This window comes from Dama dama, chromosome 15 (assembly GCF_033118175.1).
Source record: "Dama dama isolate Ldn47 chromosome 15, ASM3311817v1, whole genome shotgun sequence".
Lineage (NCBI taxonomy): Eukaryota > Metazoa > Chordata > Mammalia > Artiodactyla > Cervidae > Dama > Dama dama.
In genome coordinates this window covers 50,372,296-50,384,907 of record NC_083695.1, presented here as the reverse complement: position 1 = coordinate 50,384,907, position 12,612 = coordinate 50,372,296, and the positions used below count along the sequence as shown (strand labels likewise).

The 12,612-nt window shown below is 40.6% G+C and overlaps 1 protein-coding gene across 1 annotated transcript; it reads right to left on the bottom strand.

Annotated features, from left to right (window-relative positions):
- Positions 1-5,797: 5,797 nt before the first annotated feature.
- ZWINT (ZW10 interacting kinetochore protein) lies at positions 5,798-10,758 on the bottom strand. Its single transcript, XM_061162073.1, has 8 exons — positions 10,645-10,758; positions 9,419-9,509; positions 9,129-9,252; positions 8,802-8,968; positions 8,226-8,282; positions 7,549-7,691; positions 7,309-7,468; positions 5,798-6,500 (listed from the first exon to the last, which is right to left on the bottom strand). The coding sequence occupies exons 1-8, from the start codon at positions 10,683-10,685 to the stop codon at positions 6,489-6,491; spliced, it is 795 nt and encodes a 264-aa protein (XP_061018056.1). The 5' UTR covers positions 10,686-10,758; the 3' UTR covers positions 5,798-6,488.
- Between the last annotated feature and the right edge of the window lie 1,854 nt (positions 10,759-12,612).

The following is a 12,612-nucleotide window of genomic DNA, read 5'->3' as shown; positions in this document are numbered from 1 at the left end:
ACACACACACACACACACACACACACACAAATGGAGTATTATTCAACAGTGAAAAAGAGGGACACCCTGTCATTTGCAACAACACGGATGGACCCTGAGGGCATTATGTCAAAGCAATATAATTCAGACTGAGAAAACCAAATACTACACAATATCACTTACATGTGGAATCTAAAAAGCTGAACTGGTAAAAACAGAGAGAACGGTGGTTTCCAGGTGATGTGGGGGGTAGAGAAGTAGCTTGTACCTGGTTTAAAGGGTAGAAACATTTAACAAGTAATAAACAAGCCCTAGCAAGCTAAGGAATATAAGAATATAGACAACAATATTTTATTAATATTAAATCATCACATTTGCTAAGAGACTAGAACTTATTCTAACCACTAAAAATAAATGATTATGTAACATGATAGAAGTACAAATCACTACAATGACAATCACATTACACTGTATAAACCTATCCAATTAACATGTCTTACATCTTAAATTTATGCAATGTTTTATGGAAATATATTTTAATAATAGAAACAGAGCAGCACCTGGCACATAGGTACTCAAAAATGTTTGTTGATTGGGCACAGAATAGAAAAAATTATGAGTTAGTACAATTCTGAATCTATATATAATCAACCACTTGGGTCAAAATATAAAATAGCACACATTATATGAATATGATTAGGTACATGCATACAAACACACAAACAAAATTTTATAAAAAGAACAGGTAAGACATTTTCAAGAAACTGTGAACCTTATAAATCAATTCCCGTCACCATTTGCCAGTCTGTGCCACCTGCTTGAGCTGAACAATGTGCTTGCTAAATTACAAGCTACCATCACATACCAATAACATTGTGTTAATACCTCCCCCCAGAAAATCATCTTAGATATGAAACAAAGTTTTGCCTTGAGGGACATGAATTCCCAGTTTTAGTTTCTCTCCTACACAAAATATATACAATTATTAGAATTAACTGAGAATGTGCTAGCCCTTCCTTTTCATTGTTGTAAGAATAAAAATTTTTTCAATAACTACTTCCACTTCCCAAGATCACCAGCACCACCATACACCAAGAGTTAAATTTAGTTATTGAATTAGTTCCTGAAAATTTCTGATATAAGCGTAGAAATAGGGTGGAAAAGTAAGAAAGAAAATCTCTAATGATACCAAAATTTTTTTTCAACCAAATAAGATTTGTCTTACTCTTTTCTAAAAGATTAACAGTCTGTTCTGAGTGCCAAGAGTGACATAGGCACCTAATGAAAAGCTCTTTTCTTTATATTCCAGTAACATCTAAATATTGCTCAACATACTAGTTGAAACTATTATTAAGCAGTCATATGGTACTGTTTAAAAACCATATTCATTTTTTAATTGATGCAAACTAGGTCATTGTTAATACAAATATTTTATAGTAGGTTTTTCCCCCCACCTATTTTCAACTGTTATACCTAAAATCTTGATAAGTAGAATATGATTCAGGCACAGGAAGTGATGTTTCATTGCTGAAAATGGTTTCCAACCTTCAGTGACTAATATACCAAAAAGCACTGAACTCTGGGATAGGTAGTTCATTAGTTTCTAGTTGGTAATTATTTGTTTGGATTGCTGTCATCATCCAGGAATACCAGTATCACTGAACTGCTTTAGTGATTTAGTGGGTATAATACACAGTAACTAATAATTACGATTGTTGTATTATATTTAAGTAGCAACACTTGAAAATACAGGTTCCATTCTGCTGCCACTCCAATGTTGCTTTAATCATCTAATTGGTTAAGTGGATTTCACCTCTTTAGTTGCTGTTATTATAGCAAGTCCCAATAATTAGCAATGGTCAGACATGTTTAGGGCTTCCTAGGTGGCAGTAGTCATAAAGAACCTGCCTGCCAATGCAGGAGACATAAGAGGCATGGGTTCAATCCCTGAGTTGGGAAGATTCCCTGGAGGAGGAAATGGCAACCCACTCCAGTATTCTTGCCTGGAGAATCCCATGGACAGAGGAGCCTGGTGGGCTACAGTTCATGTGGTCACAGAGAGTCGGAGATGACTGAAACAACCCAGCAGACATGTTTACCTCAAAAGGATGGAAGCATTTGTACTGTTTTCTACATGTATATTCTGCTCTAAATTCATAAATGTACTCACCAATGGTGCTACTTTCTGAGAGTTCTATTGCAATAGATTAAAGTACACGAGAAATTTGTATCTAACTAAGAAAATTTCAACAGGTTTCCTTGGCTTCCAGGTGAAGGTACTGACTTCCTATAGCCAGCAGGGTAAAGGCAAAGGGTTCAGTTAACTCACTACTCCCATTTCTTCCCTTATATTCTACATTCCAAGCACTGGCTTGGCCATATGTATTCTTGAAACTGACAGTTTCTCACTTTCTGTACTTTACTTATGATGTTCCTTCTGCTTAATCAGAGCTTCCCTGGTGGCTCAGACGACAAAAAGTCTGCCTGCAGTGCAGGAGACCTGGGTTCAATCCTTGGGTCAGGAAGATCCCCTGGAGAAGGGAATGGCTACCCACTCCAGTATTCTTGCCTGGAAAATCCCATGGACAGAGGAGCCTGGCAGGCTACAGTCCGCTGTGTCACAAAGAGTCAGACACGACTGAGCGACTTCACTTTCTGCTTAGTGTTGTCAAAATATTTCAATTCTTGGTGCTCTCAAAATATTTTAATTCTTAGTCCTTAACAATGACAAACATAATTTTTTTTTTGTCAGAATTAGACTTTTCCTTCCTGTCTTTAAATTTAAACTCAGATTCTTTATCATCTTTCTTTTTTTTAATTCTCAGAATTTACATTCAGCAAACAGTTGACATTCAATAAATGACAAAATCTACCTCTGGATAATTTATTTGAAATTGAACTCAAAGGCAGCTCTTCAGAAAATCTTCCCTGAAGATGATCGAATGAACATTTACTAAGTACTTTTAAAATGTGAAGGTACTGATATATGTTTATTTGTGGATACAAAGAATACATGTTCCTGTAGAGAGAAATTACAAAGAACAAATGGTTAATGACAAGATCTGAAAACAGAGGTCAAATGTTCATCATCCAGTCACTCACTTCCTCCAGCTAATCTACATTACCCCTGCCAGCGTTATATGTGTATGTAAGTACACACACACCCACACCAATGTTATATGCTATATATCTCATGACTAAAATCCTCAACCAAATTTCCCATTTCTTTTCTTTCCCCCATCTTTCTCATGTTGAAAATGACACACTGGAACAGTTAGGCATTTCAGTCATCATCGAGAGTAGTGTTCAAACAAGAAACCAGCATATCTTGCCCGAGACTGTATTATCATTGTAGTAACCAAATGAAACAACCACAGATAAGGCTGAACTTCAGTAAATAAATTATTTCAAACTCCTTTTCTATTTCTAGAACATCTGGCCAGGTTAATCCAAGGCTTACATACATGGAGACTGTGGATAGGCTCCTGCCCCTAAAGAGAAGTGGTTTCCCTAAAATACTCATGTAAAGCATAACTTCTTGTCTACTAAGTTTTATAAACAGGATGAAAACTTAATATATATATTGTTAAAACTGGTATTTTTCTTAATAAGATTGCTGTTTATGATTGGTTATTAAGATTAGACCCAGTTTTTACAATGTAACTTCATAACATGGAGATTCTACAAGATATTTTAAACTTTCATTCTTTCATAAAATAAACCCTATTTTGAGTATTCCAACTCTTGTGTGTTTTTCCTATGACTTTTTACAATACATTAAAAATGTGTGCATTAGATCATATATATATATATATATATATATATATATAGTGCTTCTTTTATGTTTATTTGTGATAATCTTTTATTTCTAAAAGTTCTGTTATCTTCTGAAAGTACATTTCTATATTTTCTTCATTTTTCTATCTCAGAACACAATTTTAGGTACAAAGTAATCAACACATTTAAATAATTATCATGTAGGTATAATCATTATAATACGCATGATGAAATGAATTATGCATACCTTGCATAGGTGTGTTTGCTAAAGTTCACTTGACAACTTAAATTTTAGATATTCATTTGAATATGGCATCTGAAATCTAATTTTTGTACACTGGAGAGCTCCATGAAGATTAACAAGTTTTTTTATAACTATGTCAACAGTTACTCAAATTCAATTCAACAACAAGAATTTACACCCTTGTCCCCACAAAAAGACAATTTAAAAAGACCTCAAGATATTGATTCCTGAGACTCTAACTTTCAGACTTAATGCCTAGGTTATTCAGGCTTTCAAAAGCAAAGTGTATCAAAACTCACTAAATTTCTTAGTCTTTCCGAAAAGTACCAAAAAGTTCATTCAAATATTGTGCTAGCAGTAATAATGAAACTAGTTGACTTAACTTCACATTGCTTGTATTTCAAAACTTACACATATTTGGCCCAAAGAGGAGACATAAAAATTGTAATGCAAGAAGTTGCATAATTTTATAAGACAGGATGGGGCTTATTAAGGACAGAAAGATTCTAAAATGGGAAGATAGTTTTCTTTTCACAATAGGGTAGTACATTTGAAGCGAATTTAGATGAAAGTGAAAGAGGAGCGTGAAAAAGTTGGCTTAAAACTCAACATTCAGAAAACTAAGGTCATGGCATCTAGTCCCATCACTTCATGGCAGATAGATGGGGAAACAGTGGAAACAGTGCCTGACTTTATTTTTGGGGGCTCCAAAATCACTGCAGATGGTGATTGCAGCCATGAAATTAAAAGTCGCTTATTCCTTGGAAGGAAAGTTATGACCCACATAGAAAGCATATTAAAAAGCAGAGACATTACTTTGCCAACAAAGGTCTGTCTAGTCAAGGCTATGGTTTTTCCAGTGGTCATGTATGAATGTGAGAGTTGGACTATAAAGAAAGCTGAGCGCCAAAGAATTGATGCTTTTGAACTGTGGTGTTGGAGAAGACTCTTGAGAGTCCCTTGGATTGCAAGATCCAACTAGTCCATCCTAAAGGAGATCAGTCCTGGGTGTTCACTGGAAGGACTGATGTTGAAGCTGAAACTCCAATACTTTGGCCACCTGATGCGAAGAGCTGACTCGTTGGAAAAGACCCTGATGCTGGGAAAGACTGAGGGCAGGAGGAGAAAGGGACGACAGAGGATGAGATGGCTGGATGGCATTGCCAACTCGATGGACATGGGTTTGGGTGGACTCTGGGAGTTGCTGATGGACAGGGAGGCCTGGCGTGCTGCAGTTCATGGGGTGGCAAAGAATGGGACACGACTGAGCGACTGAACTTAACTGACTGAGTTTTATGAATTTAAAGTTATAAAGATAGAATGATAAGGATTAGCTTTGTTGAAATTATCCAGATGTTTGTAAGAGAAATAAACAAATCCACTATCGTTTGGAAATCTGAACATACCTCTTTCAGAAGATGATATTTGGAAAATAAAAAATTAAGTATATAGAAGATACAAATTGAAAAACCTAAGAAGCATAATCTAATAAACATACAGAAAACATCACACATGACAGTTCTAAAACAGACATTCTTCTAGAAAATCAACATGACACATTAAAGAAATCACATTCAAGGCTACAACTGCTTCCTTCACTAAGTTTCAAAGTTTTTATTATAGATTTGACAGTTTCTGACCAAATTAGAATAAACCTAGAAATAATATCCTCTCATATAGAGTAAAACATTTGAAAATTATTTTTCTAAGAAACTCACGAATCAAAGAAATAATTTTAATAGAAAGTTCTATGAATTGAATGATTGTGGAAATTCTAATAAGAAAGCCAGAAGAAAATGACAACTTTAAATGTTTATTTGAGAAAACAAATAAAGATCCAAATACACAAGTTTATTACCTGATAAAAAGTTTACCAAAAAAAAAAAAATCAAAACATATTCTTCACCTAAAAATAGAAACCAGAAAATGATCAAGATACTACTTCAAATCAATGAACCAGAACAAAACATACAACAGAGAATCACAAAAGCCAGTCTTTCAGTATTCGAACATTTGAAGACGAATGACAATCTGAAAGGATGGGTCAAGTAAAAAAAAACAGTAGAACACAAAAAATGTATCAGGAATATATCATTAGGACATCTTAGTATAGGCTGCAGATTTAGAAAATCAGGGATGTAATCACTTCCTCAAACACAGTAGTGATACCACTGTTCATACCTTCAGTGACAGACACATAGAGGATTGGAGAATGAAAGAAACAAATAAAAATATAGAAACACAAACATACCAGCACAAATAGAAATACTAACTCACATATCACAGGCCAATATAGCGAGAAGGGGGGGGGCGGGGCTCTATACTTTTTCACTATTGCTCTTTATTTTATTACTGTTTCAGTTTGCTACTCTGTTGTAACAAACCTTGAAATCATCCTATTGACCTTTTCACCACTTGTTCGTTCTCATTATGCTCTAAGCAGCCAGTGATTGGTCAGTTAAGTCCATTTCTTCAGCTCCAGTTCATTTCAAATTAGGGCCTGGAACAAATCAGAGACTCAGTAAACATTAGGATCAGTAATGAAAGTTAGCTTCCCACATCTAATCACCCGCATAAGGCATTTGCCTTCTCCCTGAATTAAGCTCAGCATATTAGTGGCATATCCTTTTGGGTAAGCAACCTCTGATGCTCCATGCCAGGGCCCCTTCCCAATCTATATTCTCTCCATTCACACCTGTCCAAGCATCTATCATGTTGTTGGCCTTTGAGTGTGGCTCTTCCCACCAACATGTGAAGATAAGCTGACAAACAGGCAGCTGAGAGAGCTCCAGGGTTTTTAATAACAGAATCCAGAGCCTGCCCTGACCGGGTATGTAGTCAAAAGTCAAACTGCACTCAAAGAATTTAAGTCCATCCTGCAATGAAGGTGACGTGAGAGGGCTGGGGAAGAGGAAGAGCCAGACTAGTCTAGAGTAGGCTGGGCATGGGGGTAAAGTACTAAACTTCAACCATAAAATAAACTCCTTGTTCCTTCCCACATCCCATCCTTTCCATGAAGATTGGAGCTCAGAAACAGAGATAGATTGACCAGAGACCCTCCCTCCTGCCATATTGTAGTCAGGGGAAACCACAGCCTGAGTTGGAGTCTGACCTGCTCTAGGATTCTTCTGTATGTTGCTGTCTGCCAGGAAGCCATGGTAAGCCTGCATCTACAACAGGCTGTGGGTTGTCAGCCTTGGGAAAACAAGGTATACTATGGGCAGTGAGTAAGGTCTATCTTTCAGTTTTTTTCTCTGTCTCCCTGTCCAACTATTCCATCTCTCACTCACGTTGGAGGACACACCCACCTCTCTTCCCATGGTGTCCTGAGTGTTCTGTTCCTGGGGCTGGGTGACCTGCTGGGGCTTATCCTTAGGAAGATCCAGCTCCTGTGGTATCTCTGCCTCTGCCTCATTGAATAGCTGCTTACCCTGCAGAGTATATAGCAGCTGGAGGAAGGTCTGGTGCCTAGAAGGAAGATGTGGGTATGAAGAGAGGGAACTTCTGCTGGACAACCCTGGGTCTGCAGCTCATGCTCCCAGCCTCACCTCTGCAGCTTGTCCTGCGCCTGCCCTGCCTGTTGCTTCAGAGTTCCAAGTTCCTGATATAGTTGTTGAAGTTCCTGTTGAGTTCCTGTCTGACGCTCCCTCACTTCTGACAAAGCCTCCGCCAGATTCTGCAAATGCTTCTCCTACCAGGAGTGAGAATGTAGATATGGTTCCTCAAATCCTGAGGTCTTGGAGCCATTTTCCCAACCCTCCAGCTTAGACCTAGCTGGGGTTTCAGATACACAGATGAATAGAGGGACTCCACTCATTTTAGGCAGGACCAGGAGCTTAGAAAAAAGGATCAGAGTGAGTTGTTCCAAGGTAAGGCATTCTGGAGGGAAGGGGTACAAAGAATGATAAGACTTCTATAGTTTTCTATGTGCCAGGCACTATTTTAAACACTTGCTGTACCAATTACTCAATCATCCTAACAACTCTATAGGGTAGATGCTATTATTTTCTCCATTTCACACATGAAGATACAGAAGCAGAGAAAGAAAGGTGACAGTTCAAGATCATGCAGTGGTAAGTGGTGATGCTAGGATCAAAGTGCATGTGGGTCCCATTATACAATGCCACATAGGAGGAAATGTGATGAAAATTTTCTTGGCAGAGGACTTGGCCCATGCAATAGCATGGTGGTGGGAAGAGATATTTTCCTAGGGAAATGGACCTACCTGTTGCAGCTGCCACTGCTTCTGGGCTACTCTGAGTTTTTCCATGGCCATTTGCTTCTGCAGGTAAGCGAAGGAAGGGAATGAGGAGAGGAGTGCATTTTTATTGTTGCATTTCATTTTTTTAAATTAATTTTTTATAATAGCAGGTCCTTGTTGGTTATCTACTTTAAATATAGCAGTGTGTGCATGTCAAATTCCCAATCTATCCCCAGCCCTCTTCCTCTCTGGTAACCATAAGTTCTTTCTCTAAGTCTATGAGTTTATTTCTGTTTTACAGTAAGTTCATCTGTATCTTTTTTTAGATTCCACATATAAATGTTATCATATATTTGCCTTTGTCTGACTTACTTAAATATGATAATCTCCAAGTCTATCCATGTTACTGCAAATGGCATTATATTAATGGCTGAATAATACTGAGGAATGGATAAAGAAGATGTGGTACATATATATAATGGAAGATAACCTCAGTCTTATGGTTGAAATTTAAAAGATAACCAGTAGGTCCAAACTAGCATATTCACCCTTTTCCTCCTCCTCTCTGCTTGCCCTTGTCTCCCCTCATCATTGGTTCACCTTGGTCTGGAGCTGTTTAAGGGCTTCCTGGAGCTGTGCCTGCTTTGTTTGGGCCTCCTCCACCTTGGGCAGTGCCTGGGTCAGGGAATTTGTGATGACCTCCACATGCTCTTGATAGGTGGCCTTCAGCTCTTTCCATTGCTCTTTAGCTTCAATTGCCTTCTGTCCTGAGGAAAACCATCAAAAATAAGTATATAAGTGAGGTAGGCCCACTTGCCTGCAGCACTGGGGCTTCAGTCATCACATCAGCCAAAGAGCTGACGTGACTGATGTCCCCCTTTCTTCTTCACTGAGGGAAGCCCCTAGCCGAACCCTGCGTCCACTCACGGCTTGTGTCTTCAGAAACCAAAGGGTTCTGGTCCTGGGCAGTGCCTTCCTGAACCAAGAAATTCTGCAGAAAGTCTACTACTTGAAGCTGGCTGCAGAGGAGCTTGTCTTTCTTCCGAGAGTCCTGTTCAGAAGGAGGGTATCGGCAGGGAACATTCTTACCTCCTTGTACTACAGGCCAACAAGGTTACCTTCCAGTCTGTTCACAATTAATGCTGCCCAGTATCTCAACAAGAGGATCCAGGAGCAGCCCCTGGCGGGTGAAAGGCTAGCTCCCATCTTGCACATACCATCACAAATTCAGCCAGGATCTGGGCAGGCAGTTCAGCCTCCTCCTGAAGACCTACAGGCTCCAGGATGTCTGCTACCTTGGCCAGGGCCCTGAAAGGGTGAGAAAACAGGAAAAACTGCAGACTCCTGAGGTGCTAGTTCTAGTGAATTTGTGTGCACATTGCACATATGTGATTATGCGTATTAATGCTGAGTCTTGTCCTGACTAACAGCTACACACAAGCTTGAAGGGCCACCTGAGACCAGGAATGGTGTATGCATGGAAGACACATGGAAGTAATAAGTGAAATAATAAGTGAGGAAAAATAAGCAAAGCAAGGGGAATAATAAGCGTGGAGAAAGAGCTGTGATTTTAAATAGGGCCTGTTTCACCGAATAGAAACCTTTTGAGGGGACTTTCCTAGTGGTTCAGTAGTAAAGAATCCGCCTGCCAACACAGATGTTACAGAGTCCATCCCTGGTCCATTAAGATTCCGCATGCCACGGAGCAACTAAGCCCGGGCACCACAGCTCCTGAAGCCCTCGCTCTAGAGCCAGTGCTCTGCAAGGAGAAGCCACTGCAATGAGAAGCCCGGCATCGCAGCTAGACAGTAACCCACTCATTGAAGCTAGAGAAAGTCAGCGCAAAGCAAGAAAATAGACATTTCAGTTTCTGAAATCAAAGAAATATACAGGGGATGGGACAGCGCCCCGCGCAGACACAGCCTTGGAGAAAGGTCTAATACTGGAGGAGGAGCTAAGGACAGAGGGCTGGATCCCTGGGTCTAGGCTCTCCAGAGTTCTTCCTTGTTAGGGGCTGGAGCAGTCCATTAGGAAGTGGTAACCGAGATAAAATAACTCACAGGAACAGTGTATGTTGGGACAAGGGTAGCAGAAATTAAACGGCCTTCCCAGGGTATCTCCCGGGGTGGAAAGTTTCCTGTTAGGATGGTCGACCTGCGAAGAGATGTGGGGGCTTGACAGGGATGTACGTGCCCTTTACGTACACATCTCTGGGCAGTGTGCGTTCGTAGTGGGGAACAAACAGTCTCTCATATGCCTTACTCCTGGAGAGCCAACCTAAGACAGGGAGTCTGGGGTCACGATCACTTCACGGCAGAGCCGAACCCCAACCGCTATAATGGGTTGAGGGACATTACTGATTTTACTCGGGGGTGCGCAAGGACAGTCCCAGCCCGCCCCCAGCTGCCTCCGCCCCGCTACCCACCGGGCGGGAGACACTTACTCTCGGGCTGCAGCCTCCACTTCAGACTCCGCAGCCCCCATCTTGCCCCGGGCTGCGCTCCAGCTCTACCCTGGGACTACTTTGGATCCACCGCAGGCTGCGCGCCGGAACAGGCGATTGGATGTCCGGTCAGTGGGCGGGGTTCAAGGACCATTAAGCGCTTTCATTGGCGGGCCCAGATTGACACTTTGGCGGGCCGGTTGTTTGGCGCAGGCGCAGTTATTGCTGAGCGCACAGTTCTACGCCTGCGCAGTAGCCCGTAGGCTGAGCTGAGGTGGGGGAGGTGTGGCTCGAGTTCGTTCCGCGGTGCGCGGCCCAGTTTTGACTAAGCGGCAGAGGAAAACTTTTCTCTGTATGGCTTTTAGGGGTAACTTTCAACATTTCCTTTATTGAAAAAGAAAAAAAAAAAAAAAATTCTACTGCTGTTGAAGGATAACGCTGGGTCTGTTTCCAAGACAGTTGGCGCCAGTAACGAGTAACAGTGACCCTGAAGACTGAGAAAACAAATGTTATCAGTTCAAAAAGCTTGCTGTATTTACAAGGTTTTCCAGACTGCAGTGCAGGGAGAGAAAACTTAAGCAGAGCCCAGTGAATTGCCTGCGTTGACAGGAAGGAGCTGCAAGTTTGGGGGAGACCAGGGCAGGTAATGTTCTTTTCAGAGTATAACAGAAAGGAGAGAGTTGTTCAGAGAACTTGGAGTTCTGTAGAATTTTCTCCAGGATTCTACTGAATTTTGAGCATTTTTTTGTCTGAGGAAACTACCCGGAAGGGGATTTAAGGATTCACTTAGACACAGAAATAGTAATTCGTTTCACCGATCTGGCTGGGAAACTTCCTAATCCATGGGGCATTGTTATTAGAGTACACAGACAGGTTTTGCTTTAATAGTAGAGCATTCGCCCTAGACACCTCACTCTTCTAGTGCATGTGTTCACAGTTGTTTCCCGCTCTTTGGGATCGTATGGACTGTAGCCGGCCAAGCTCCTCTGTACACGGGATTTCCCAGGTAAGAATACTGGAATGGATTGCTAGTTCCTCTAGGGGATCTTACCTACACAGGGATCGAACTTGTCTCTCTTTTGTCTCCTGCATTGGCAGGCTGATTCTTTACTACTGAGCCGCTGGGGAAGCCTTCACTTGTCTAGTGCCACCTAACAAATCTTAAAAGCATATCCCAAGTGGATCAAATGGTTAACAAATCATTTAAGTATATAACAGACCAAAGTTCAATATTTATAGGAATACAAAAATGTCCAGCAACCAATAAGGTGTAGTTAACAATGCCTGGCATCAAAAACTACCAAGCTTGTAAAAAATCAGGAAAAGAAAACCCATATTTAGGAGGAAAATCAATCACTGATCAGAATAGAACTAGCTCTTAGAAGCAAGGGTATTAAAAGTTACGTTCAAAAAGATAGCAAGAGGGGAGGATGTGAAAAAAGTGGACTGCTCATGTTGCTAGTAAGAATGTAAAAGGATGCATCTGCTTTTGGAAAACAGTTTAGCAGTTCCTCAAAATGTTAAACATACCAAGTGCTAATCAAAAAAGCACGTATTTGGACTTCCCAGGTGGCTCTAGAGGTAAAGAACCCGCTTGCCAATGCAGGACACCTAAGAGATGGGCGTTCGATCCCTGGGTCGGGAATATTCCCTGCAGAAGGGAATGGCAACCTACTGCAGTATTCTTGCTTGGAGAATCCCATGGATAGAGGAGCTTGGTGGGCTACAGTCCCTAGAGTCGCAGAGTCAGATACAACTGAAGTGACTTAGCATGCATGCATTCACCTAAACGAGCTAGAAAGTACTTGAAAGCCAAGCGCCAAGCTGAAAAAAAAGAGCACATATTGTATGATTTTTTTTTTTATATGAAATGTCTAGATTAACCATATATAAAGATACAAAATAGATTAGTGGTTATCTAGGGGCTGGCAGGGGAGTAGGGATGAATAGGGGTTTCTTTTAGTAAAT